Source organism: Maniola hyperantus, chromosome 2 (genome assembly GCF_902806685.2).
Source record: "Maniola hyperantus chromosome 2, iAphHyp1.2, whole genome shotgun sequence".
NCBI classification, from domain to species: domain Eukaryota; kingdom Metazoa; phylum Arthropoda; class Insecta; order Lepidoptera; family Nymphalidae; genus Maniola; species Maniola hyperantus.
In genome coordinates, this window is record NC_048537.1 from 2506847 (window position 1) to 2531937 (window position 25091).

Sequence of the window (25091 nt, forward strand, 5' to 3'; positions counted from 1 at the left end):
CGCTTACGTCATGACACCAAATAAATCGATAAACCCACTGCGCAAGTACGAGGTAAGACATGGTCTATTCACATGAAACGAACTATAATACCTAGGTCATAGATTAATTATTGGTCTCGCTCCGCTCTTGTGGAGTGGAGACCGGTAAAGCAACTTCTTTCTACCTTAGTCCTTAGTGGTCCTTAGAGATGGCGGGAAGTGGGTGAGGATGAGGAATGGTGCGCTTTTGGGGAACCTGTCCAGCGGGGGATGCAAACATGCATTGACTAAACTATATAACTTTTGTGAAAAATATTTTCTGATTTGGCTCTGCTCTGCATATTATTCTAAACCTAAGGCCTTTTATATTTAAGCCAAAGACGTAATTCTGTGATTTAGGTCTATAGAATTTTGACAGCCTGTCAAGAAAACTATTGTAAACATGGCTTAAATATTAATTTTATTTTAAATTTTTTAATTCAGATTCAGTCCATTCAAAATGGGCACACTGCTCCAAATCCGGGATACTCTCGATTAACAAAATAATATAACTAGGTAAAACCTACCTAAATATATTTATGTAAGTTGTAGGTCAAGTCCTGGTTTTTTTAAAATATTTAAGCAATTAAATAGGTGTTGAGAGAAACATTAGAAGAGATGGAGGAGAATAAGATAGATAGGTATAGTACGCGACAGGTCTGGTAATCGGGGAGGGAACGGCCCGCACAGCTCTCGGTAACTCGGTAACTCAAATTACTTTCATTTTGAAGGGAGACATAGGATCCCTTTTATGGAATAATTTAATGCGAATGAATTCACATAATTAAGAAATAAAATCATTCACAGAATCCTCTATCATGGGAGAAGGAATCATAATTTTTGGCCTCTGGTACTTAGCAATAGCATACAACTACTACATGTAAGTACTTCTTTATTATTTCTTAAACCATTATTTAATTTTTCCAACTTTCAATAATTATTTTTATAGATCAAAAATTGAATGAAAGAAGTTAATTAAAAAATATATAATTTACAACAATTTACAAAACAATCTATAAACAATATTTTTATGTTAGTAGCAAATAATTACTAATCACAATTTCTGCAACATTTTTAAAGTTTTTTATGACTGAATTTGGAATGTAGTTATATTACACAGAACTATTTGACTAGTCCTTTCTCCAACTGGTCGAGGAATCCTTTGGAGCACCTCACAGATTGCTGGTAGCATTTCTCAAAGCCCTTTGAGTCACTGTCCTGTAATCACAAGCAAATATTTTTATTACATGTAATATAGACATAATTTACATGCAAAGTGTTGATAGCTTAGTGGTTTAAAACATCAGCCTTCTACTTGGGGGTCTAAAGTTCAATCCTAGGCACATTTGACAACCTCCCTGGCGCAGTGGTAAGCGCTGTGGTCTTATTGGTGGGTCCTCCTGAGTTCGATTCCCGGCAGGTGTTTAGAATTTTATAATTTCTAAATTTCTGGTCTGGTCTGGTGGGAGGCTTCGGCCGTGGCTAATTACCACCGTACCGCCAAAGCCGTGCCGCCAAGCGATTTAGCGTTTCGGTACGATGCCGTGTAGAAACGAAATGGGGCATGGGTTTTAATAAAACTGCCATACCCCTTCCAGGTTAGCCTGCTTAGACTGCATCATCACTTACCACCAGGTGAGATTGCAGTTAAGGGCTAACTTTTATCCGAATAAACAAAAACATACCTCTAACTTATCAAGTAATGTCCGTTTGCAATTAAATATTACTTGCTTTAATAATGCAGGAAAACATAGTAAGGAAGTCTGCACGCCTGACAATTCTCCAATATTCTCAGCTATGTGTGAAGTATACTCATCTGCATTTGGTCAGTATGGTGGATTATGGCCCTTTTCATTCTGAGAGGAGACCCGTGCCATCAGTACCAGCAGTGAGTTGAGATGATGATAATGATTTAATTGCACTGAAAATGTAAAAAACTAACAGGAACCATGTACTAATATTTTTACAAAGAATAATTAAGTTTTGTGTACTAATGAAATAGCACTGTATAAGTGTATAAGTTAAATTAAACTTGAAAATACTTACATAATAAGGATCCCTTATGATCCTGTCCCCCTGGGGGTCAAAGTCTCCAAACAGTAACAGCTTGGCTTTGCTGTCTTTGGGTGCCCTTTTCTTGAGGTCGCTCATGTTTGCTTCATCCATCCCAAATATGAAGTCATATTTGTTGAAGTCTTCTTTTATGATCTATTGGTATACAAAGAGGTAACTGATTTAAACCAGGTGAGATTACATACAGTACGCTGCAGAAAGTAATGTACATCGACCTTAAGAAGGAGATAGCAAATTTGTAGAGCATTGTCTCAGTTGTTGACACTGACAAAATGTCAGTGAGAGTGACTGAGACAACACTCTACAATTACGAACTGTCATTCTAAAGGCTGATGTACATTATTTTCTGCCGTGTACTGTACAGTAAAGGGATAATTACTTACAAGGATTTGAATTTAATATTTAAACTTAGCTGTGCTTGTTGTCAACATACAATCATGGATGTATGTTGGATGGATTTAGGTTTTTAAAATCCTGTGGGAACTTTGATTTTCCATGATAAAAAGTAGCCATGTATGTCTATCTTTGGGATGAAAACTATATCTGTGTAAGAATCAAAATTGGTTAAATGGATGGGCAGTGAAGAAAAACACTAGGCTTGGATGCAAGAATGTACCAATGTACAAAAGTGTACCAAAGATAGCTTACATTCTAGTAGCTGACAATCCTTTTTATTCCAGAAAATCCAGCATTTACACATTTACTCGAATAAGTTGAATCTTTAATTTTTATTTTTACCCTTTGCACAGTTGTTGCTACTTGTGTGCAGGTTTCTGACACAACATGGCAACAAAAGGTGGCGCGCGAATGACATTCTAATCCAGCACACGCCACGCATTAGCTGCTTGATGAAAATTGTATATCTGTGTAAGAAAACTGAAAAGCCTTAAAAAACTAGCTACCTACTAGGTACCTACGCGAAAAGTCGAGATAGCCCCGCCCCTCATATCTCCCGCGCTAGCCCGGTTCGAGTGAGCGCGGGTGATACGGGGCGTCCCCAGCCTCATACCCCAATTGCCATCTCAACCTGTCGCGGACTATACCAACCTGTCTCGCACAGTTATCGTAAGGAACTCCATGATTCTTCATAGTATCTAGTGCTCTCCAGTCTGGAGGATTACCAACATGCCAGCTGCCTATAGCCGCACTGTCTATCTCCCATTGATCTCCTAAGCTCATATCGTTCACGGTCTTCTGAAAAACACCTTCAGCTATCGGCGACCGACAGATATTACCTAATAAAGAACCCAAAAAAGACATTGCCGGTTAGTTTTGTTTAGAGGTTATAAATAACATGAGTAATGAGTGAAAATGGTTACCAAGACATATGAATAGGGCTTTCTTTTTCTCGGACATTATTGAAAATTGAAAAAATGAAATAAAATCACAAAAACTCGATAAATTCTGTTGTGATTTTTGTTGTTCTGTCAACTGTCAGCTTGCTTGTTGACATTGACACTGACAGTCGTCTATGGTTTTGTCATTCGTCATGGTCACAAAAAACTACCTCGAGGAGTTTTTGAACGACTGAAATGGCGGTTAAATTAAAAACCGGCACAAGCACGGGCACAAGCGTTTCGTTTGATTATTTTTGAATAATATAATTAATTGTGTTAGAGAACTAACACCTAACAAGACGTTCTTACCGTTTTTCACAAACTTAGTCGAAAATATTCATAAAGACCATCGCTTGTTAATTACAATAATTGAGAAATTCGATACTTTAACCAAAAACCTTACAGTACCTACCCGAAATATTATTGTACATCGACCTTTAGAGAGCGATAGGCGGTTTCGTAGAGAGTTGTATCTGTCGTTGAGACCGACAAAACGTCACATATGAGTGACAGAGACAACGCTCCACGAAGCAGAAATCTCTTTCTAAAGGTTGATGTACAATATTTCCTGCCGGCTACTGTACATGGCATGCCATGCCGCTTACGTGTTGTTTACTTTCACACCGAATATACCAGAGATTCAAACTAAATTGCCTTAACGATGCCCGCATCATTTTACTATGACAGTTACATGCGCCCTCGTTATTAGTTATCGTTTATTTTAAGCGGGACTACATACTTAAATTAATATACCGTCTACAAACAAGTTCAATTGAAACTACTTACTTAGAAATACTTAGATGGTCACGGACCGCGGTAATAGCTGGTTAAGACTCTAACCTTCTATTCGGGCCTCTGGGGGTCCACGGTTCGATCCCGGGCACGTATTTTCGAAGTGTATTTTATGCAAATTAAATAGGTATCACTTGCTGTGCTTCAACGGTGAAGACCCACCCTCGTGAGGAAATCTGCTTGCCAGAGTTCTTCCATAATGTTTTCAAAAATTTATGTTTGTAAAATTATAACTAGGCATGACCTACTTGAATATTTTTTTTGCCTTTAGTTATACCTACATCTATCAATCAATAACCAACATAAAGTAAGATTTCGTTCATTATACTTATATTTTAAAATATTAGGCGATACTGCAAAATGATGTCTTTACTCCTTCCAAAGATCCGTCCTCTATCATTATCTACCGCCACTGGTCCAGTGCCGCGCCGCGAATGCTCATTTGCTAGAGGTCCGAGATTCTCCATGTTCCTACAGTTCATTTCATCGATGTGTCTGCGCATGGTAAAATAGCGAAACGAAAGGTTTGCACCAATGCGCGGTCCTTATTTCACAAGTATCACCAATAGATTGATAAATTGCCTACTGCGCAAGTACGAGGTAAGACATAGAGTAGGATGTGAGGTAAGACGTGGTCTATTCACATGCAACAAACTGTATTATATAACTAGCTAATGCCCGCGACTTCGTCCGCGTGGAATTAGGTTTTTTATAATCCCGTAGGAACTCTGATTTTCCGGGACAAAAAGTAGCCTCACCAGTATGTCACTCTCCAGGTCTTAAACTATACCCATGCAAAAAATCACGTAAATCCGTTGCACCGTTGTGCGACGTGATTGAAGGACAAGCCAACAAACCAATATACAAACACACTTTCGCATATTTTATAATAAGGGTACTGATAATAATAATAATATGTTGTGGAGTAGAAGTGGCGGGAAGTGGGTGGATGATGTGATGAATCTTTAGAGTAGCGGGAAGTGGGTGGATGATGTGATGAATCCTTAGAGTGGCGGGAAGTGGGTGGATGATGTGATGAATCCTTAGAGTGGCGGGAAGTGGGTGGATGGTGTGATGAATCCTTAGAGTGGCGGGAAGTGGGTGGATGATGAGAAGAAGCCGTAAACTTCCGCCTTAAACCCATGTGGACGAATTCACATAATCCATACTAATATTATAAATGCGAAAGTGTGTCTGTCTGTCTGTCTGCTAGCTTTTCACGGCCCAACCGTTCAACCGATTTTGATGAAATTTGGTACAGAGTTAGCTTATATCTCGGGGAAGGACATAGGCTACGTTTTATCCCGGAAAATTAAAGAGTTCCCACGGGATTTAAAAAAACCAAAACCCACGCGGACGAAGCCGCGGGCGTCAACTAGTCAAGAAATAAAAACATTCACAGAATCCTCTACAGTATATCTACCATGGGGGAAGGAATCATAATTTTTGGCCTCTGGTACATAGCAATCGCATACAACTACTATTTATGTAAGTACTTCTTTATTATATGACTAGTTTTCCAACTTTTAATAATTATTTTTAAACATATCGAAACTTGTATGAAACAAGCTGAAAATATATATTATATTTTACAACAATTTATTATCTACAAAACCATTTTTTTAAAGTAATTTGTAATTACTATTTTTGTTTAAAAAATATTAGCAATGTTAAATGACAAATATTCCTCTTTCCTCTCCAACTAATCGTCAAGCTTGTGCTAGGAGTAGGTACGACAATAGTGCAACGGGCTGGGTTTGAACCGTCGACCTTTCGGTTTTCAAACCGCTCCTTTACCCGTTGAGCTATTGAGGCTCTTTATTACAATTCTGCAACTTTTTTTAAAAGTTTTAATGACTGAATTTGGATTGGAATGTATATTTTATATTTCAAAATAACTATTTGACTAGTCCTTTCTCCAACTGCTCGAGGAATTCTTTAGAGCACCTCACAGACTGCTTGTAGCACTTCTGAAAGCCCTTTGCGTCTTTGTCCTGTAATCACAAGCAAAATATTTTTATTTCCTACAAAGCCTGACCAGAAAAATAAAATAGCTCGCCGTATTGCAGAAATGTGGCCGATTCTCTAGTACCTACATAATGGTCTAAACTGAACTCAATTGACAGTTCCAAATCTAGTACTATCCTTTTCCGCGAGCGACATTATGAAAGGGATAACAATAGATTTAGAAGTGTCATTTTAGTTTAGTTTAGAGATTGTGTACAACGGAATTAGCCACATTATACATATTGACCACAGACCATATACTAGTGGCGCCACCAGCGCAAGTTTATTATATTCCTGGTCAGGCCATACTGTAGGCCAATTTTGTTTTACATGTGAAGTGCCTAAGAAGTCTGCCTTCTATTCAAGGGTCTGGGCATACAACTCTGACTTTTCGAGTTATGGATGTTTTAAGCAATTAAATATCAATCGCGTTAATAGTGAACGAAATCTTAGTGAGGAAACCTGCAGGCCTGAGTGTTCTCTATAATGTTCTCAATCTCAGCTACATGTGAAGTCTTCTTATCTGCGGCCCTACTACCATCGCTTTAAGTACAGCGCGACAAGGCTCTTTTGGCACTTGAATGACATTGACAGGGGGGCGCTGTTGGAGAATAAAGGCTTAGACTATTCAAACAAGAACAAAGGGGACACTTGACGGCAACGTTAGTTCCGATTTTCACCACGTGTCAAAAGAGCCTTGTCGCACTGTAGTAATGTTTCAATATTGTTTTGACATTTTCATATAAATCTTGTATGAAAATGTCAAAACAATATTGAAACATCATTACAGTCCGTTCACTATAACTTTTCCCCTGCCGTCAATGTTGGCACCATTGCTTTGTTTGCTTTATTCCTTAGAGCTTAGGGTTTATTATAATATGATTTGCAATGGTGCCAAATATAGCATCAGGGGAAAAGTTATAGTGAACGGACTGTACTATAAGCGGTGGTATATAGTACGGCCCCTGCACTTCATGGTCAGCATTAGTGGATTTTTATTCTGAAAGACCTATGTTCAGCACTGGGCCAGCAATGGGTTGAGATGATTACCACAATTTGATTGCACTTAAATTAATGTAAACTAAAATAACTAATATTTTCTATAGAGAATATAAAATTTTATGTACTAATGAAATATCACCACTATAAAAGTTAAATTAAACTTGAAAAAAGTTGTAGTAATTCGTTAATATAATGTTTATACTCACATAATAAGGATCCCTTATGACCTTGTCCCCCTGGGGTTCAAAGTCTCCAAACATCAACAGCTTGGCTTTGCTGTTCTTGGGTGCCCTTTTCCTGAGGTCGCTCATGATTTTGTCATCCATCCCAAATATAAAGTCATATTTGTTGAAGTCTTCTTTTTTGATCTGTTGGTATACAAGGAGATTTAGTTATATATTTAGCTATATAGTACTGGCACCGATTCCGTTGTCTTTCTCTAAACTAATTTAAGAGTATCTGCATCCTTTTCTTTTTAACAATGCTAAAAAGAGACAGAACATGAACTTTACATTTAAAGACTAAATTTTAGTGCACGCTACAAATTTAAACAGTACGCTCGCGACTGTGCGCTAAAATCACGGGTTTTACCATCTATTGTCAAACTGCGTGTCCTTTTCATTAGTAAGAAGAGGATGCGAATACTCTAAAATTTGGTTGTGCTCAGAATCAGTAGGTACCAATATTAAGCTACGTCACATGGCGTAAACGACAAATATTTTTCAATTTATTAACATAAAAAATATATTCCCGCAAAAGTTACTTGATTTTTATGTTAAAAAATTGTCGTTTACGGATTGTGACGTCATTATTCACCTTCTGTACAGCGTGACGTTCATGGTAAAAATAAATAAAATCATGTTTTTTTTTAAGTCCCCAAAAACAAATAATTAAATTAATTTAGTAACATATTTCAACTTACATAATTAATTATTAGGCTATTATTTATTTTTGTTGTTTACAATTTGCGTGCTTTTTAAACTCTGGTTATGCTGTGCAACCATTTAGGATTACAATAAGGACGAAACTTTGTATTATGGAATTAGGTTAACTATAACTATTATTGTAATCTGTTTGGGATGCCAATAAATAAATATAAATCTATACTATTATATAAAGAGGTAGGTAATTTAGTTAAGTTTGTTTGTAGGGGGTAATCTTTGGAACTACTGAACCGATTTTGAAAATGCTTTCACCAGTAGAAAGCTACATTATTCCTGAGTGACATAGGCTATACGGGATCTTTAAAAACCTAAATCTACGCGGGCGAAGCCGCGGGGATCAGCTAGTATAAATATAAAACACTTCATTTTATTACTACAGTCCAAGACCCTATTGCATGGCTGCATAAGAAGGGCTATAAAACTCGCAATCTCTACTTACCTGTCTAACAAAGTTCTGGTAAGGCACGTTAAATTTCGCCATAATACCGTTTGCTCTCCAGTCCGGCGGATAACCGATATTCTCGCTGCCTATGGCCGCACTGTCTATCTCCCATTGTTCTCCTAAGTCTTCTGAAAAACACCTTCCGCTATCGGTGAGCGACACCTATTCTCTATAAAGAACCCAAAAAGAAATTACCGGTTAGTTTTTTAGAGTTTATAAATTGCATGAGTAGGTAATTAGTGAAAATATTTACCGAGACGTGAATAGAGCTTTCTTTTTCTTAGGCTTTAATATTTATTGGATACATAAACTCATTGACTGATATATTACTTCGTATGGACAGGGTTATTGATCAAATAAAATGGTACTGACTCAGTGGTACTTTAGCACCAATGCAACCTCAGTGACGTCTGGATTTCAAACGGGTCGTTCATTAGTATCACAGATTACTGCTACTACTATTACTACTATTACTAGAGGTATACTAGTATTAGTATCTAAGAGGTGGCGCTGATTTATTTGGTTCCTAAACTGTGAAAAATTTTGTTTGCTTGACCATATCTTGTCATTTATATTGATGCATAAACTCGACAAATTCTGTGTTGATTTTTTGTTGTCAGTGTCAACTGTCAGCTGAGTATAGCCGAATGCCCAAAGTAGACATTCAAGATTACAGTTATTCGCATAGAGCTAAAAATTGGTACGAATATTGGAAATACCATTATAAACGAATTGTGAAATTCAATATTCAAGGTCAAATTTCTCAAAAATGGGGGTTTCGAATTTTCCAGTAAACTGAAGTTTTATCATAAAATAGGTCAGATACAAATTGTAAATCATAAAATTATGTACAAAAATTGTTCTATACTTTTTTTCTAAGAATCACCATTCTTGAGATATATGTCACGATTCTAAAAGTTTTAGAATCTCAGGGATGAGGGGATTTTTACCATGTGGGGGGAACTTTTAGCAACACGTCGAGGCATCGATGTCACTGGCAGGTGTCAAATGTTAGTAGGTATATTTGATGCAGGTAGCCTTATTAAAGTAACCTATTTATTTTTGATTTTAGTCACCAGCCTAATATTTAACATACTTATCGCGATTCAAGATCAAATCGAGAGTTCACTCTAGTTCACTCTGTTCTAGTCTCCGGTACGGTAGGTACTACCTTCATTTAAAAGAAAAAATATATCAACTTAAGTACCTACGTAATTTTATTATATGGCAACTTATAATTTATGAGATAATAGTATAAAAATTTCTATAAATTTGTATAAAAAAAAATTTTGTATCCGGATTCATCAATTTATGACATATCGTTTCTTTGCGCCAACCATTCCAAAAACCCTTTACAGGACCTCACGACTTGCTGGTAACAGTTTTCGAAACCTCTATCATGATTGTCCTGAAAATAAAACTATATTTTATTCCAGAAATCAAAATGTTCCCATGAGATTTTTACAAAAAATACTTATATCTGTGCTGTGTGGTGACTTTTAAAATGGCGCTAATAAAAATGTACTCACAAAATAAGGGTCTCTGATGATTCTCTCCCCCTCTGGATCGAAGGCTCCGAGCAGGAATATTTTGGCTTTATATCCCTCGGGTGCCAATTTATTAAGGTCCTTCATATTGCTTTCATCCATTCCAAATATGAAGTCATAATTATTGAAATCTTCTTGTGTTATCTGTTTTAAGAAAAAATTGCTTATTTTACATCACTATCCAAATTATAAGTACATAAGTGTTTGTTGGTTGGTTTGTCCTTTAATCACACTGCAATGGAGCAACCGTATTATGTGAGTTTTGCATGGATATAGTTAAGTACCTGAAAGTAACATAGGCTACTTTTTATCCCAGAATATAAAATAGTTTCCATAGTATCTTTAAAAGCTAAATCCACTTAAAAAAGTAAGAGGTGCGTGCCTGGGATCGAAACTCTGGATTCCCTGAATAGGACACTGATGCCTTAACCACTAGGCTATAACAGCTTCTGTTCTGCTCTTCTTAAAAAAATAAACATTCTTAAAAAATTGTATATACAAACTTACATGTCTGCCAACATTATGATATGGTACATCATGTTTCTTCATAGTATTTAGGGATCTGTCTGTGGGCGGGTAGCCAACATTCCAGTCTGCTATGCCTGCGCTGTCAATCTCCCACAGATGTCCCTGTGCCATTTTGTTCACTGTCTTCTGGAAAACACCTTCTGCTATTGGTGAACGGCAACTGTTTCCTGTCAGAGAAATTATCTTCATAATTATCAGAGAAAGTATCATTTCATCAGGAAAGATAAAATTACTCTTATTTTAATGTAGATAACACGTTCATACCACAATAAATTTAATGGTTTTGTTGATATTTTGACCTAATTGCACGGGTTGTGGTCACAACAGATTGCAGTGCTGTGAGAGATGAAGTTTGAACAGTTCAAACTACCTTCTTTTTGTTATTTTCGCTGGAACTTCACAAGATGTTGTATGATGCTGTCCTGGTTTGCATAATTCTATCACTGGATTCCACATGCTTGCTAGTTTAAAGCTGTACCTGTACCCGTTATCTACATTAAAATATGTCGTTAAACCATGAAATAAGCTTAAAATTACTCTTACCTGAATACAAAAAGTTTGTACATTTTCATAGTCATTGGTAATTTAACACACACTCAGTCTTATAATCAGAGGAAGGAATAGGTAAGTGCAAATTCATAAAATTTCATGATGATATCTTAATTAAAATTGACATGCCATTAAGTACTAATATTCTGGGATCACAAAATGCTTTGAATGCTTCCTTAAAGGTTTTTTACATCTGTAAAAACTTGGATTAAAACCATGCAACTCAGTACATTCCTTGTGAAGTTCAAACACTTTATTCAGCCCGAAAAAGTCCTCTGAAATTAATTTACTCCTGAATGAAACAGCTGTTTTTATTGAGTCCGTAAGTTATAATTGAGTGATTTATGCAGTTTTTGAAATGACTGATACAATTGAAAAATCAGCTATTAATAATGTAGAATTCTAACGTTTTTTGTTGTTGTTTTCATTACTTTTTTTTTCTTTTGTATCTGCTATTTTATTTTTTAGTAGGTATTTCTGTTATTTGGTTGTTTGCTGTTTGTTTTGTTTTGTAAACATTTTTTCAAAATATTATGATAAGAATGAGATATGTAAATTGTAAACAAACGAGAAAACTGCACCTAGAACTTTTATTAGTATTAGAACTCACCAAGGCAGACAAATAGAGCTTTCCTTTTAATCTCAGCCATGATTCTGTCAATTTGTCCTTTGGAAACCGAGTTCTGCGGGCCGATTGCCGTAAACTGACATGTGACATCGCAATAGAAATATCCTTAAGAATCGTGATCGTTACAGTTGATAAATTTGCTATCGCGGACGACTAATGCACTATATCGCATTTGGTCATTATCGACATTTTGATGACGTATTGGTAGCACGGACCTATTTATAACCCGACTAAATCGAATATCTATGGTAATCACTTGGTAATCTAGCAATTTACATGGACATAACAGTCTCCTAAATTTGGCTACGTTACTTATTACAAATAAGTAGTTAGTCTGTGGTACCTAACTATTTAGAACCCCAGACCACAGAGTACAATTTTTGTTGTTTTACCTTAGTTTACTTGTTTTTGTGATTAATTCTGCAACTTTGCTTGCTCCTCGGACTCCGGAGACTTAGTTTTTCTCACTGAACTTATACGCAAATGCCTGGGCACTGATTTGCCTAAGTATTGGGACCCTTATTGACGGACTGTGGCTGCTTCGAGAAGTTGTTGTGTGACGAGGTGTGGTAGTTAGAACTCGTAAGTTAACAAACGTTATCATTCAATACAAGTAAAGGCTCTCATGCGGGTTTCCTCACGATCTTCCTTTTCCTTCACAGCTAAGCAAGTGATATTTAGTTGTTACAATGGTATTAAACTCAGAAAAGTTAGAGGAGTTTTAACAGCGTTTCATAAAGTACCTATTATACAAATTGAGTCCATTGCTACTGGTGGTTATGACTTCATAGTAAGTACCTCCACACTACAAGTGCTTTCTCGAGTATGTTTCCTTATGTATCTAGAGCTGCCTAAAACGTTGCTCTTCATATGAAAGTTTGGATGTTTCTTACTCCTTCGCACCACAAATATTTAAAGAAACAATTTGGATTAGCTAAATTAGTAACAAAGATACCATATACACTGATTCTAAAGTCTTCGCAGATAACGTCATACCTAAACAGAAGCTGGTAGTGCCTAGTGGTATAGATTAAGCAACACAGTCAGTGGTCACTTACTCAGTTATCATAATTTTTTTTCAGGCAAAGGTGATACAGTGCTGCATTCATTTCTTCATCCTGACAAAGATATGGATTGGGATATGTTGTGAACTCTAGCTCTTGGACCCCGTGCAGAGACAAATAAAATAATGAACGGTGCCAGATTAGATTTATAAGAAGCAGATGGTGATATAATTAAAATGTCAGAATCTAATCTACTTTAATAAAAGAAAACATAAAAAATCATCAAACTGTTGTTTTATTTGCCTAAATAATTTAAATTCCAAAGTAATTTCCAAAGCTAAATCAATTAAATCAGAAAATGATTTGACTTTTGGATATTACTTTGGGGAATAATTTTAGAAGAAGTCCCCCGAAGAGCCTAGTGGTTAGGATGTCCACCTCTGAATAATTGAAGGTTGGGGGTTCAATTCTAGGTACGCATCTCTAAGAGTTATGTGCGTTTTAAACAATTAATTATACTTAACTTGATTTAGCGGTGAAGGAAACATCATGAGGAAATCTGCATGCCTGAGAGTTCTCCATATTGTTCTCAAAGGAGTCAAAGGTATACTATTATGTTCAGCCTGTCGCTGGCTCACTATAGAGTACGGTTCTCTTGAGTGTGAGAAGAGTTTGGCCATAGTCTACCATGCTGGCCAAATGCGGATTGGTAGACTTCACACACCTTTGATAACATTTTGGAGAACTCTCAGGCATGCAGGTTTCCACACGATAGTTATAGGTGCGTGTAAAAAGTACTCTGTGATTCTCATTTTTCAGTGTTAGTATACCTCTATATTTAATGTACTCTGTGCATCAAACCTACTAATGAAAGAGTCATCACATATTCTTTTAAAAGTACTTATGAGACTTATATTAATCTAAAAATGCTTTTATACTATTATACTAGCTTCTAAAATTAATAATTGATTTCTTATCTAGCAGAAGAATTACTATAGCCTTTTTTAATCCCTTTCATAACTTTATTTTAATTAATGTGAGTAGTAAAACGATTTGCGGATAGCTTATGTCACTGATAAAAACACCTCTCGAGTTGTTTCAATGAAAACCTCATTTGACGTAACATTTGTCTTGGTTCTTATATGACATCAAACTTCAAAACGCGTCCGCAATAGCATTTTTCATACAATAAATTTTATCGATAGTGTAAATGAACTGTCAAAACATTTTTTTGTCCACATCTATCCTTTGTGGACTGTCTCACCGAACCGTGATAGGAAAACCATATTTTGACATTGATGCTGTCATTAAATGATAGATGCAGTCGATTCGCAATCGGCCCGCGGCTCTTGTGTTCAGTGTCAACAATTCTACAAAATGTTTAGTCCTGTCAGTGCTTTATAACCGTAGGTTATTTCACGTTATTTCGCAACCTTTTTTGGCGCAACATTACGTAATTTGTAGTTGAAACTGATGTTGTTTCCGCTATGTGCAATCCACATAATCATAACAATCAAAAACAGTAAAATTAAACCAAAAAACCAAATATAAAGACACACTTGCAATTTTAAGCGAAACTCACTTTAGAAACAAAGAATTCGATTTCACACGTGTATTCAATACAAATAAAAGCCGGCTATCGACCCTTGGAAATACCATGATATATTTAAATTTTAAATCATGAATTTTCCTGTTACCTACTGATTGTTTATAAGCAACAAAAAAAAAACACAGCAGGTGAGGCCACAGAGTACTTTGTGTGAGGTACAAAAGGTGAGAAAAATTCAAATTTCAAAACATTCAAGTTTTTGGCATTTGGCAACAAAGGTCATATTTTTTTTTTTTTTTTAATTTATTTTACGGCCCTGGATAACAGTCTTTTAAGGCCTAAATGTCATATCAAACACCACAGACCAAAGAAGTTGGAAGTACTACTACGTAGTACACCACAGACTCAATGTTGTCTATGAACAATGACAGAACTTGGATTCGTATCTTTTGGGATGAAAATAGGCGGGAAAGTGAAACTGTTGATTTTCCCGCCTATTTTCAAATTTCCTCCCCTTAAGTTTGCATCTCATTCGTAGCAAACGATTATAAAATAAATGAGAAATGATAAGTGAAAATAATAAGACATAACCAGCATAGATATACTATTATAGACATAGGTAGTATATATTATATTTATTACTTTTTTGGGGTTCCGTAGCCGAATGGCAAAAAACGTAACTTCTAAAATACGAGAAAGATAGAACTAAAAAAAATATATGATGTACATTACCATGCAAACTTCCACCGAAAATTGGTTTGAACAAGACCTAGTAAGTAGTTTTTGATTTATCGTGCAAAATGTCGATAAAATACGATTGTACTACGGAACCCTCAGTGCGCGAGTCTGATTCGCACTTGACCGGTTTTTTTTTTTTTCAAGGAATAATAAAATTGGTAAGTAGATAACTTGTATCATGGTACCTAGACTACCTACAAAGTTCACCCGTCCGAAGCCGGGTACCTACAGAATTATTTTGAACCTAAGAGGTGATCTAAAGTTTACCAATATAAAAGCATTTAACTGCGGAGTCCAGTGTGAGGTAGGTATTTTATTTGCGTAGGATGCACTCATTGGGTAGCGTAGCAATGCAGCTTATGTGCAGTGAGGCTTACCACACTTTTTGATTTTCCTGGATTTCCCCTTTTTGTGATTTTGTATGATGCTCTGTTACTCAAGTTAACGATAAGTTAAGAGCGGTACATGGACCTTTAGAAGGAGATAGCGGATTTGTAGAGCATTGTCACTGTAGTTGACACCGACAAAACGTCATATAGGTATGAGTGACAAGAGACGTACATTACATTACTTTACTACTACTACTTTATCTCATGGAATTTGAATTTTTGGCTGAAAAATTGAAAAATCTTGTCTGGTTCGGCTGTGGCTAGTTACCACCCTACCAGCAAAGGCGTACCGCCAAGCGATTTAACGTTCCGCGTACGACGTCGTGTAGAAACCATTAAGGCGAGTCACCGAGGCTAAGCGGAAAAAACTGGTTCGCTAGATCAAATGTTTTATGTATTTACTATTAAATAATGGCCTTGCTAAAAATATACAATATACCTAAAGACATTGTCTAGGGAATGTGCTAATTTGATACACAATAGGAAGTACTTCACTCGATCAAATAAAATCTTGAAAGAAGCTTAAATAAAAGTCTAAAATGAATTATTTAATATTAAAACTTCTGACATGGCACATAGTTTTTACATGGAAATATTTATCTTTAAGTACTACAGAGAACCTGCTAAATTTTGGTTTTCAACAGGACTTCTATAATTTATTAAATTCAAATTTAATGTTTGAAACACAGAATTTGAACGTTGCCAAGCGGTTTAATTACAAGCCGCGCTGCCCGCCTCGGTGACTCGCCTTAAAGGGGTATGGGTTTAATAAAACAGCCATAGCCCTTCTAAGTTAACCCGCGTTCATTTTAGACTGCATCATCACTTACCACCAGGTGAGATCGCAGTCTCAGCTAACTTGTATCTCTATATATAAAAATGAATTGCTGAATGTGTTTCTGATCGCAAATCTCGAGAATCATAATATTCCTTGAAGTACGGGGATGGTCCTTAATGGAGAGAAAAATTTTAAAAAATCTTGAAAAAGAATTGCCTGTAGGTACTGTTAGGCGGTACGAAGTTCGCCGGGGCAGCTAGTAATGAATAAAAAAAAGAGTAGATTATTGTACACGTGGTCACCCTAGTGTTAGCCCCTTGAGAGGCATTTAACTATTTTCGTAGCCCGCGTGCGGCAGCGATGTGTCGAAGTGTCCGTAAATGGCGACACCGCATTTAGACATAGATCTCTTTGTCTCGCTGTTGCTAACCAGTCACAACTCACGCAGTTACGTTTATCTTCCTGGATTGCACTCGGCTAAGTTTGCATTGCGCCTACGCATGGGACTTCCATGCTAAATATAAGGATGCACCTACATTGGTTACAATCATTAGGTAAAGGTACTCACTGCTTTGTGTCTGTAGAATGCAATTCTGTACGAAAATGCGAGAAAGTTGAAATAAGTAGTTTTTAAAAGTTGTATTTCTTCACTTTCGTATTTTCAACCGACTTCCAAAAAGGAGGTGGTTCTCAATTCGGCCCGTTTTTTTTAAATGTATGTACCTACACCGATTTTCCTCCTCCTTCTTCCTTCTCAATCCTGATGCTGCAAGGTACTGAACTTCTAAGCCGTAGAGATTCGGGAATTTCTGATGGTGAATTGATATTTTTAGGTATCAAGCAACCGCTTCATGATGACACTCCAAGTCCAAACTCCTCAAACCTGATGATGCATGGTACAGCACTCCTAAACTATAGAGATTCAGGAACTGTTCATGGTGAAATAATATTGTGAATGCCGAGCATAGACTTTGTTATTGAATTCCAAGTCCTGATGCTGCAAGGTACTGAACTCCTAAGCCGTGTGGATTTGGAAAGTTTTGCTGGTGAATTGATATTTTTATGTACCAAGCAATGACTACCTAATTACACTAAAAAGCTTAAAATAAAAAAAAAATATTAAAAAAACTGACTTCCAAAACCACTAAGTAAAAAATAACTTTTGTTTCTACACGTGTAGGCAGTGGCGTGCAGCTCGTAGATGCATAAATGCACTGCTTACCCTCAGTGTAAGAAATCAATGCTTATTTTTTCATTATAACCTGCTGTAAAATAAGTTCATACCTAAATGCATACCCTAGCTTGAACTCCTGTGCACGCCACTGCGTGTAGGTATATATGTATGAAGTCGGGCGAGCATAAAAAGAAACTAGAAATCACAGCGTAAAAATCGCCTGACTTCAACATCCTACATACCTACACGTGTAGAAACAAAAGTTATTTATTAATTTGTAGTGGATTTGGAAGTCGGTTTTTTTTTTAATTATTAATTCAAATCTTGAAACGGATTTTTCATTTATTCACACACCTACTTAGTTACTTAGCTTTTTATACGAAACCGATTTGAATTTTAATTCAAACATAAGTAGTACTCATCAATCTTTATGTTGCAGACAAGCTGCCGACCTCTTCAACTCTAGCTGTGTGGAAGAGATCGGCAGCTTCTGTGCAGCATCAAGCGACCATAGGTTCTGCGACAGACATGGCCTACCCACTGCCACTTCAGCTGCTAATTCGTTGACTAATTAAATACAGGATTCATACCACTACCAAATTATTTAGACACCTTTATCCACAGAATTCCAATATTTATTATTAAGATTTCTGTGCCTTTATCTAACCCTGAAAATTCAATAGCAAGGTCAGATATACACACGTACAAAGAGCTGTCAATTTAATGATTAGATATTATATAAATGACTTTCTTTACTATCAATCACGTAGGTATAGTACGCGACAGGTCGAGATAGCAATCAGGGTGGGGACGCCTGCAGACTGCAGAGCCCCCGCGCTAACCTGCGGGGCGATTGTCTAAAACCTGCCTCAATCATTATTACAATCTCAATTGTTCTGATTGGCTGAATTTGTGCGATTCTTGTTGCAACAATGCATTGTGGCCAATAGTGAGCGAGCATTAACCAATCAGAGATGATTGCGATCGTGACATTGTAGCTGTCAAACAACCGCGGTAGGGCCACCGGTGAATGTTCGTACTGCCGTATCTTCGGCCTTATTTTCATATCTCTTTCAAAGAGACTCAATTAGTACTGAATATTTTGTCATTTATGACATTTTTTACACCTCAAAATTTAAATCCAGCTTTATACTTATCCACAGTAAGTAATTAAGATGTTTTACAAGGGCATGTTTCACAACCTCCAGATAAACTTTATCTCTTACGGATAAATTTAGCATTTTGATGAATTCCCAATACAAAAACAGGCCCTAAGTTTGCGGCGGAACTGCGTCACACCTAGCTTTTCGTATCTATTCTCGTATCGTCTGTTTGGTGACCCTGTGGTCGTTCCAATTTCATAGTTTGAAGTTGAACTTTTTCGAGAAGCAGACGTCTGCCTGCAGTGCTCGATTTTGCGAGGATGACGCATGTGCCCGACTGCCGATCCGTGTCCAAGTTTATAGTGTGCTATAACCCTTATATCATCTCTGTCGGCGAACAATGAATAGTTAAAAAGAAGATATCGACGCTCCACGACATGCATGTGTTTGTAAATTATCCTCGTACCAAACTGATGCATGCAGATGTTTATAATGTTTCTTGATGTAACACATGATCGTATTCTATCTGGCCGCCGCGCTGGGTCATTTTCAGAATTTTTAATTTTTGAATTGAATTTGAGCTGAGTGAACTAGAGTGAAGGAACTCTCGGTTTCCTGAATCGACAGTATTATGTCTAATAGGCTATGGTGACTGAAATCAAAGAAAAATAGGGCTACCCTAGGGCTACCTGCGTTAAATGTACTGAGTACTGACATTTGAGGCCTGCCAGTGACGTCGAAGCCTTGACGTTTTGATAGAAGTTCCCTAGATGTCGTAAACTGTGCTATGAGTCTAGCTTCGATATCGGCTGGTTACCATACTTACGACCGGAAAGACCGTGTCCGCGAATAAAAAACCGGCCAAGTGCGAGTCAGACTCGCGCACCGGATAAATAATCCGTATAAGGAATATATGAGGAATATGACACATGTCGTTTGAATCGTCCTCTAACGAAGCCCCTACCTTTAACTATGAACTCCAGTGTAATACTTGTATTAGTAGGTAGCCTTACTAAAAGGAACGGTAACCACGTAACGTTCTGTTCGTTGTCTGCGCTGCTAGCCGGGGTTGTCGGCCTGCGCTTCAAAATAGCGTCCCCTGCGCAAGCGCACATACCGACTCTAGGGTTACCATCTTTTCAAAAATATCCATAAATTTTTTGGTGATCTGCCTGACGCAGCGGAGAATGCTGTGGTCTTAACACTGGAAGGTCTTGGGTTGGCAGCGGCAATTTGAGAATTTAACTGTCAAATTGTCTCTAATTTTATCAGTAGGGCGATTGTCTAAAACCTGCATCAATCATTATTACAATCTGAATTGTTCTGATTGGCTGAATATGTGCGATTCTTGTTGCAACAATGCATTGTGGCCAATAGTGAGCGAGCATTAACCAATCAGAGATGATTGCGATCGTGACATTGTAGCTGTCAAACAACCGCGGTAGGGCCACTGTTAGTTACCCTATTGACAGAATCTTGCCGCCACTGGATTAAGCGTTCCAGACTCTGGTATACGATGCCGCGTAAAAACTGTTCAGTGGCCCTACCGTGGTTGTTTGACAGCTACAATGTCACGATCGCAATCATCTCTGATTGGTTAATGCTCGCGCACTATTGGCCACAATGCATTGTTGCAACAAGAATCGGACACATTCAGCCAATCAGAACAATTGAGATTGTAATAATGATTGATGCAGGTTTTAGACAATCGCCCTACTGGTGTGCCATTGCAATCACGTTCTAATGAACTGATAGGCGTACAAAAATTATCGCGCTTTACAGCACTTTACTCTCTCCTATAAGTCCTAGCTCAAACTAACCTGCTTAGTTGGAATAACATACAAAATAGAAAACACCTCTACTCGCCATCCCATCCCATACCACCCCATCCCGTGCCATCCCATCCCATTCCATCCCTACCCATCCCATCCCATTCCATTCCATTCTATTCTATACGTACGAGTATAGAGATATTTTGTTAATATTACCTACATCGCTACAATTATATCTATTGAAAACAAAAAGCTTTCCAGCTTCCGTAGATGAAATTAAGTTTATCTTGAACTAATATCCCAGTCACGTAGCAACTGGCAACCCTAGTTGTATCTAATGCAAATAAAATAAGTCAACGCTAATCGGTTTTTGCAGTCGCTTCGAACGACTGAGTATTTAAATAAGAAAATACTTATACCACAAAATTGTGCACAGATTAGCTGGTATTTGGTATGGTATAAAACAAGGATTAGCAAGCTACTGACGGCCATCATCTCTCCATCTCAGGCCATCTCTGTCACAGACTCAATGACCACTGGGACCACTTCTTTCTTTCTTTCTTTCTAACTCCTCAGAAAACTCCCTGTTATACAGGCGATAGAACACGCACAGACACAAAGAGAGCTGACGTGCTCCAGGCTTTCCAACAAGGTATATTATCATCATCAACCCGTCGCCGACACACTACTGAGAACAGGTCTCTTTTCAGATTATGAAGGGTATGTCTTAGTGCGGCATGCCGCCCATTGCGGATTGGCAGACTTCACACACCTTTGAGAACTTTCATGCTGGTTTTCTCACGATATTTTCCTTCACCGTCAAAGCAAGTGATATTTAATTGCCTGAAACGCACATATTACTCAGTGAGCACAAAAGTCAGAGGTGTACCCAGGATCAAACCCCTAACCTGCCGAATAGGAGTCCACTATAACCCACTCCACTACCTACTCACCGCTATACTTATTATGATCTGTTTTAATCCTATCCCGAAGCTCAAAACACTGAGTAGTTTCGAATGTGACATCAAGGAAAGGTCGCTGGCGGAGCGCCAACTCCGTAAGGTCGATAGACGATATCGCACGTGAGAGGAGACGAGAGTGTGGAGTGTAGAGTTTAACGGCTCGCCTCTTACATAACTGAACGAAATTAGATTAGACAGGACAGAACAAACGAGTCAACATATCGTCCAATCTCAACTTTGGGACAGTGCATCGAATCCAATCTCATTGGTGACGAAGCGCTGGCGCTGGTCAATTCTAATCTTCAAAGTTTGGAACATCGGTGCAAAGTTGCTTGTAGGTATTCTACAGGATATATTTCGGAGAGTGTGCCGAAGAACTTACCGACCTGGTTCCTCCTTCACCTTTCTACTATCGTACCGCAAGGCATCGCCAAGGTCTACCCCCGTACGTAGTTGAAATTCCACGGATTCGTACGAAGCGATTTGCCTCCTCATATCTAATCCGCTAAGATTTGGAACGCCCTTCCAGCATCAGTTTTCCCCTCCAATTATAATATGGGTACCTTCAAGTCGAGAGTGAATAGGCATCTTCTAGGCAAGCGCGCTCCATCTTAGGCTGCATCATCACTTGCCACCAGGTCTGATTGCAGCCAAGCTCTAGTCTATAAATTAAAAAAAACCAGCCAAGTGCGAGTCGGACTCGCGCACGATGGGTTTCGTACTATAAAAACGACAAAAAATCATGTCTGTTGTATGGGAGCAAAAATTGGGGTACACTCGACTAAATACTTTTTTTCAGGTGCCTTGTAGGCAACTAGGCATATATAATATCTAATAATAATAATATGCTCTTGAACCGTAGAGAGTACTTAGGTACCTACTTATTCTTTTTATTACTCAATTCTTTAAAAATCAATGAAGCTAAAACTGGCTCTAACGAGTATATTACCTACTCCTACTTTGTCATCTGTATTGACGTCAAATGCTGAATAATAAATTGCAAGAAATAAGTACAATAAGTTAGTAGAATACTAGACTAAGCACTTATTGTACCTTGCACCAACCGTGCAGTTCCCACGGACGTGCATGAAATTGATTCGCCTCCCGACTTCGTAACGACAAATAGCTGAAAAAATAAAAAAAACCGGCCAAGTGCGAGTCAGAAGAACACCCCCGATCGCCAAGCTTAGGCAGTTGTTTAGCATTAAAAGTCAGACCACGCCTGTCCGGTACCCTCATTCCGAACATTGTCTTGATTACGTGACTTTTGAGTCCACCAATCCCAACAAAACATTCTCCTGTCCCCCGCCAACATTTTACGATTTTGTTTTCATGCTACTTTTTACAGTACGCGGCAGAAAGTAATGTATATCGACCGTTAGAAGGAGATAGCAGATTTGTAGAGCATCATATCTCTGTCGTTGAGACTGATAAAACGTCATATAGGTATGAGGTAACATTGTGAAAATGGCCACCAACAGAAGCCGATGGAAACAGATAAAATCCATTCGAGGGCAGTTTGCCAGGACCACGATCTTCAGCAATGAAGGAACGACCGGAGAGAGAGAGGTATGAGTGATTGAGACAACGCTCGACTCTACAAAGCCGAAATGTCATTCTAATGACCGATGTACATTACTTTTGTACAGTATATGTGTACTCTTGAGGTTGATCTATCTGTGACCTTTAGTAATCCTTCTTCTAAAACATTCCCGAACACTTTATTAAGATCAGTTTAAACACTAATAACAACACAATGAATGTACCACGTTCAAGGCTATAATCATTACGATGACGTTGTGGCTCGTTGATTCGCGGCGGACCTCCGTACTTTTTGCCATTAGTCACTCCTCCACTTCCTGCGTTTTTTGCCGTCCGTCTGTCTGTTCACATTGTTTAGGTTTAAAAACTGTACGGAATTCCGCACAGTTTGCACTTTATCTTATTTGGGAAAGTACCTATTTAACTTTGATCAATTTGTTTCACAGACCATAGTCCTAAATTCTAAGTAAAAAGTGCTTTGACAAACTTCGTAAGTAATTACAGTAGTTAAATAACATACGAAGCCGTGATAGCCTAGTGGTAACGATTACGACGTTCGCCTCCTATTCGGGAGGTAGCTGGGGTTCGATCCCGGGCACGCACCTCTAACTTTTCGGAGTTATGTGCGTTTTAAGTAATTAAATATCACTCGCTTTAACGGTGAAGGAAACATCGTGACGAAACCTGCATGCCTGAGAGTTCTCAATAATGTTCTCAAAGGTGTGTGAAGTCTGCCAATCTGCACTTGGCCAGTGTGGACTATGGCCAAACCAACCCGTCACCAGCTCACTACAGAGCACGAGTCTCAGAGTGAGAAGGGTTTCAGCCATAGTCTACAAGTAGGTACGGATTGGCAATCTTCACACAACTTTGAGAACATTATTGAGAACTCTCAGGCATGCAGGTTTCCTCACGATGTTTTCCTTCACCGTTAAAGCAAGTGATATTATTTTAATTACTTGAACGCACATAACTCCGAAAAGTCTGGGATCGAACCCCCGCGACCTGCGATTAGGAGACGCATCGTCCTAACCTAGGCTATCCCAGCTTAAATACTATCTAAGGATTTATTTAATCATCAATCAATATATATATACCTGTTACAGTTTTATTATAAGTATATATATATATATATATATATATATATATATATATATATATATATTATATACTTATATATACTTATAATAAAACTGTAACAGGTCAAATTCTGTACATTGAAGATATTTTGAAATTTTTTTTTCGAGGGCACTCTATAATCGATACTGAACACAAAACTGTAATTTTTCACGCTGAAACTACTGAATGGATTCCAATGAAACTTGGTACGATTTGAGGTCATACTATGAAGAAGAATATAGGATACTTTTTATCCCGAAATTCAGCATGGTTCCCGTAGGAGAGGGGATGAAAGTTAAAATGTATACTGAGTTGTAATTCATTAACGCGTAGTCCGATTTCATTCATTCTTTTTTTGTTAGAAAGGGGATATTTTAAAAATTGTTCCGTAAATATTTCAAGGTAATCGGTTTTAACCGACTGTCAAAAAGGAGGTGGTTCTTTTTTCTACATCGATTTTTTCGAGGTTTCTGGACCGATTTGCATTTTTTTTTAAATCAACAAAAAAAGTTTTCGTGGTGGTCACACAAAAAATTCTGGCTTCAACTTCTTAATCCTGATGCTGCAAAGTACTGAAGTCCTAAATCGTGGGGATTTTAAAAAAAAATTAAAAAATTTGAATCGACTGTTAGGCGGAACGAAGTTCGCAGGGTCAGCTAGTTTAAAATATTCTTCGTCAAGAGCCGGTAATGAGTCTGACGGCAGTTGGTAATGGAATCAAAGATTAGATACAAAAACTAGATTGGAACCGCTCGTCTTGTTCGTTAGTGCTCAGGAGCGAGATTATTAGACTAGCTCGGCCCACGACGTCGCAAACAGGAAGAGGGGATTGGATTCCTGGGTAGGGTTGCCATATAAATCTCAAAAGAAACGAACATTTTAAGATATCCCCCGAACAACATGATTTGTGTTGTGTGATATCACTACCCAGTAGGTACCCATATTTTAATCGTGAAAGTATATTTGTCTGTTGGTTTATTGGTTTGTTGGTTTGTCATTCAATCACGTCGCAACTAAACAACGGATCGACGTGATTTTTTAAATGGGTGCAGAAGACCTGGAGAGGGACAAAGGCTACTTTTCGTCCCGGAAAA

The 25091-nt window shown here is 37.8% G+C and overlaps 2 protein-coding genes across 8 annotated transcripts; both read right to left on the bottom strand.

Annotated features, from left to right (window-relative positions):
* Positions 1-989: 989 nt before the first annotated feature.
* LOC117987267 (low molecular weight phosphotyrosine protein phosphatase-like) lies at positions 990-4931 on the bottom strand. 2 transcript variants are annotated; one of them, XM_034974229.2, is made up of 4 exons: positions 3411-4924; positions 3139-3326; positions 2065-2226; positions 990-1236 (listed from the first exon to the last, which is right to left on the bottom strand). In XM_034974229.2, the coding sequence occupies exons 1-4, from the start codon at positions 3445-3447 to the stop codon at positions 1141-1143; spliced, it is 483 nt and encodes a 160-aa protein (XP_034830120.1). In that variant the 5' UTR covers positions 3448-4924; the 3' UTR covers positions 990-1140. The 2 variants fall into 2 exon arrangements, with proteins under 2 accessions (XP_034830120.1, XP_069361826.1); XM_069505725.1 differs by lacking the exon at positions 990-1236 and adding an exon at positions 1538-1939 and having other exon boundaries at positions 3411-4931.
* A 3714-nt stretch (positions 4932-8645) lies between these two features.
* LOC117987249 (low molecular weight phosphotyrosine protein phosphatase-like) lies at positions 8646-14658 on the bottom strand. Of its 6 annotated transcripts, none has more exons than XR_011237380.1 (7): positions 14454-14656; positions 14217-14241; positions 11850-11924; positions 10670-10857; positions 10145-10306; positions 8869-10023; positions 8660-8784 (listed from the first exon to the last, which is right to left on the bottom strand). XR_011237380.1 is itself a non-coding variant. In XM_069502220.1 (6 exons), exons 3-6 carry the CDS (start codon positions 11887-11889, stop codon positions 8761-8763), a joined length of 414 nt encoding a protein of 137 aa, XP_069358321.1. In that variant the 5' UTR covers positions 11890-11924; positions 14217-14241; positions 14454-14658; the 3' UTR covers positions 8646-8760. The 6 variants fall into 6 exon arrangements, 2 of the variants coding, with proteins under 2 accessions (XP_069358321.1, XP_069358310.1); XR_011237385.1 differs by having other exon boundaries at positions 14217-14356; XR_011237383.1 differs by having other exon boundaries at positions 8664-8784; positions 9823-10023.
* Positions 14659-25091: the final 10433 nt, after the last annotated feature.